The sequence below is a fragment of the Pyrus communis genome, chromosome 5 (assembly GCF_041283825.1).
Source record: "Pyrus communis isolate YQ-2024b chromosome 5, ASM4128382v1, whole genome shotgun sequence".
In the NCBI taxonomy this organism is placed as follows: Eukaryota; Viridiplantae; Streptophyta; class Magnoliopsida; order Rosales; family Rosaceae; genus Pyrus; species Pyrus communis.
Window position 1 is genome coordinate 12,550,459 of NC_142569.1, and position 2,805 is coordinate 12,553,263.

The following is a 2,805-nucleotide window of genomic DNA, read 5'->3' on the forward strand; positions in this document are numbered from 1 at the left end:
GTGCATTGCCTTTTTCCTTTCCTCTTTAATATTTCAGTAATTTGTGCATATGAGTACTAACTTGTCTTCGTTTCATTGCATTTCACAAGGGTTTTTTGGTCAATTCACTACCCCGTTTCGGCACCACAAGTTTATATTTACTTGTCACTATCTTATAAGTTATAACTCTGTGAGAAATTCTTGAGTATATTTATAAATTAAACACCGCCACATTGTAACTTCAATCTCCCATAAATACAAATGTGTATTAAAATTCAAAACCTACTTTATATTCCCCACCTTTGCTGAAGCTTCTCTTCTTCTCTTTCTCCCTTGTCTCTCGCTCTCTCTCTCTCTCTCTGATCATCATCCCTTTCTCTTTGTCTCTCTAGATCTCGGTCTTCCCTTATTCTTATCTAGCCTTGGTGCTGGTTCATGGATATTGAACCCTTGTGGGCTCTTGGGGGGTGGTTTCTTCTTCCAAATTGCATGGCAGCTGCACCTAAAACATCATCATCACCGCCGTCATCACCATCCATCTCTGAATTCCCCACCAAAGTAAACCCTAATTTGCTTCTCTTTCTTGCCCTAGTTTTTTTCATTTTTCTTCTTCTTGTCAGTCCATCATCAATGGCCTCCTCCTCCTCCTCCGCATCACCAGTCACAAGCAAAAGGCTTCTCTCCGAGCCCTCATCAAAGTCTACCACAAATTTCCACCCAAAAAACACCAAAAACCCTACAACTACAACATCGTCTTCAAATCCGAGTGCCAGAAGAGAGTTTGGAGCTGAAGCTCATGAAGTTCCTAGCGGACCAAACCCTATATCAAACTAGCTGCAGAGATGGTGAAGGTAGAGAGAAGAAAGGAGTTGTAACGGCAACAGTTATTATGGTTTGTCATATCTCTGGTTATTGTTGTAAAACTGCTTTGTGCCTCAGTGATGAATGAGGTCTGTTACCTTTAAATTGTTGTTATCGTCATCCGTATTGATTAGCATTACCTTTTCTTTTATTATTTTCCTTCTTTTTTGCTTTTATATTGGGGCTGGAAATGTATAGCAAGAGTACACTTGGGTTATAAATAATATTTCATATTATGTAATATCCATCTATTTGTTTCATATATATATATATATAGATGATGATGGTATGATTTTGGGTGGTGGTATAGATTATAAATGGGATTGTTCCTTTTCTCTGATTAATTATAATAGTTATGCATCTTAAATTTCGAAATGCTTTGTGTGTTGATGGTGAAATTTTGGTTTTTGTTCATATATATTGTCAATAGATATATGAAAACTCAAGTTTACTTTTGGTAATATTGGTTAACAAGTTTTTTCTCATAAAACTGCTATGATGCTATCATTTCACATTCAAAAGAAAAAAAAGAAAAGAAAAGAAACCTCTGTAAACTTTTTGGCGAGTTTACATAGTACCCCTTCAAATTGAAGAAAGAAATGCATATACTTTGTATATATTGGGAAAAAATGGAAGAAGAAAATCAGATGTAGCATGTGGCTTTATTGCATGGAATGGTAATGATTCTTTAAAGCTGAAAAAAAAGGGGAGATAATAAGAAGAGAAATCTGAGGCTGAAGAGTGAGGGAAGCAATGGTGTCAGATCTCTCTGTGATAAATGCAGTAGTGGAAGCAGTGAAGGTAGGGGAGGACCTTTTTTTTTGCCTGCTGAGAAATTGAAATTATTTGATCGACTTTTTGGAATTTGGCTTTTGTCTTCTCAAATACAAAATCCGAGAAAGCTGATTCCAACCAAGCAACCAAAACTAAAGTCATGATTTTGATAATGATAACAGTATCATTGCCTGTTGCTGAGTAAGCTGCTCCCAATCATAGGCTTTATCATTCTGCTTTTGAAAATAGGATTTCTCTTTCATATATATAATTAATTTCAAAATTTTCTAGCATACTCCGATATATGAAAAGAGTAAGTCTAATAAAAGTTTAGCAAAATCTCTCAAGTTAAGGCGAGAGAGGTCATATTGGATGGCCACTGTTTCATTATAAATTTTAATGATATTACCTTGTTTTCAAATTCATATTATGGTGTCGAAGTTATATTATCACTTTGCATCACACAAAAATGTACCCCAAAATTTGACAAAGTTCAAAAAGTAGGTCAATGGTCAAATACTAGTATTGTCATCAACTTAACAACTTGCAAGCCCAGCAAGAATGACAGCGTTTTATCTTAAAAGATTTCAATATAATTAAGACTGGAACCATGCATTATATATTGTAATTTGTATGTTAAATGTTTTATGTAGAGTTTTCAAGAAAATCCAAACCCAGAAAGTCAACTTCGTGAGACAACTTCATTTTCATGATTTCATCATAATTTTCTATCTTCTATATAAAAAATATAAATGCCTGCATTAAGTTTATAAGGCAAGCCAAATCAGAAAAGGAATTACCAATATTGAAAAATCAATAAAAGTAGAGTTGTAAACTTAAAACTGACACAAAAATCATTAGAGACTGATTGCCATTGTTTCATCAACCAAAGTCTTGAGTTATTTATTTTTCCAAAATTAATGTTTGTTTTGTGGTTTATACTTTGAAAAGGTAACTCTATATAAATAGTAACTTTTACTTTAATCTCAGTCAAAGACAGAAAAAAAGAGATCTGTCACAGTTAAAATTTTGCATGCTTACCGTTTCATGATTAAAGGGTAGGCAGTGGGAAACACTTTCAAATTTATTACAAAATGTACATCCTCAAGTTCAACAATTTCAATCTTTGGAATCACACTTTTATTTATCTTTCCATATTTCATATTAAAGGTTCTTGAGGACATTACAAGG

The 2,805-nt window shown here is 33.7% G+C and overlaps 1 protein-coding gene across 1 annotated transcript; it reads left to right on the forward strand.

Moving 5' to 3' along the window:
* Window positions 1-259: 259 nt before the first annotated feature.
* Window positions 260-1,081, forward strand: LOC148696783 (CLAVATA3/ESR (CLE)-related protein TDIF-like). Its single transcript, XM_088694395.1, has one exon. It carries the CDS (start codon window positions 415-417, stop codon window positions 811-813), a length of 399 nt encoding a protein of 132 aa, XP_088550521.1. The 5' UTR covers window positions 260-414; the 3' UTR covers window positions 814-1,081.
* The last annotated feature ends 1,724 nt before the right edge of the window (window positions 1,082-2,805 follow it).

What these genes read in the sequence shown, in the direction of transcription:
- LOC148696783 (XM_088694395.1), top strand. Translation starts at nt 415, where the DNA reads ATGGATATTGAACCCTTGTGGGCTCTTGGGGGGTGGTTTCTTCTTCCA.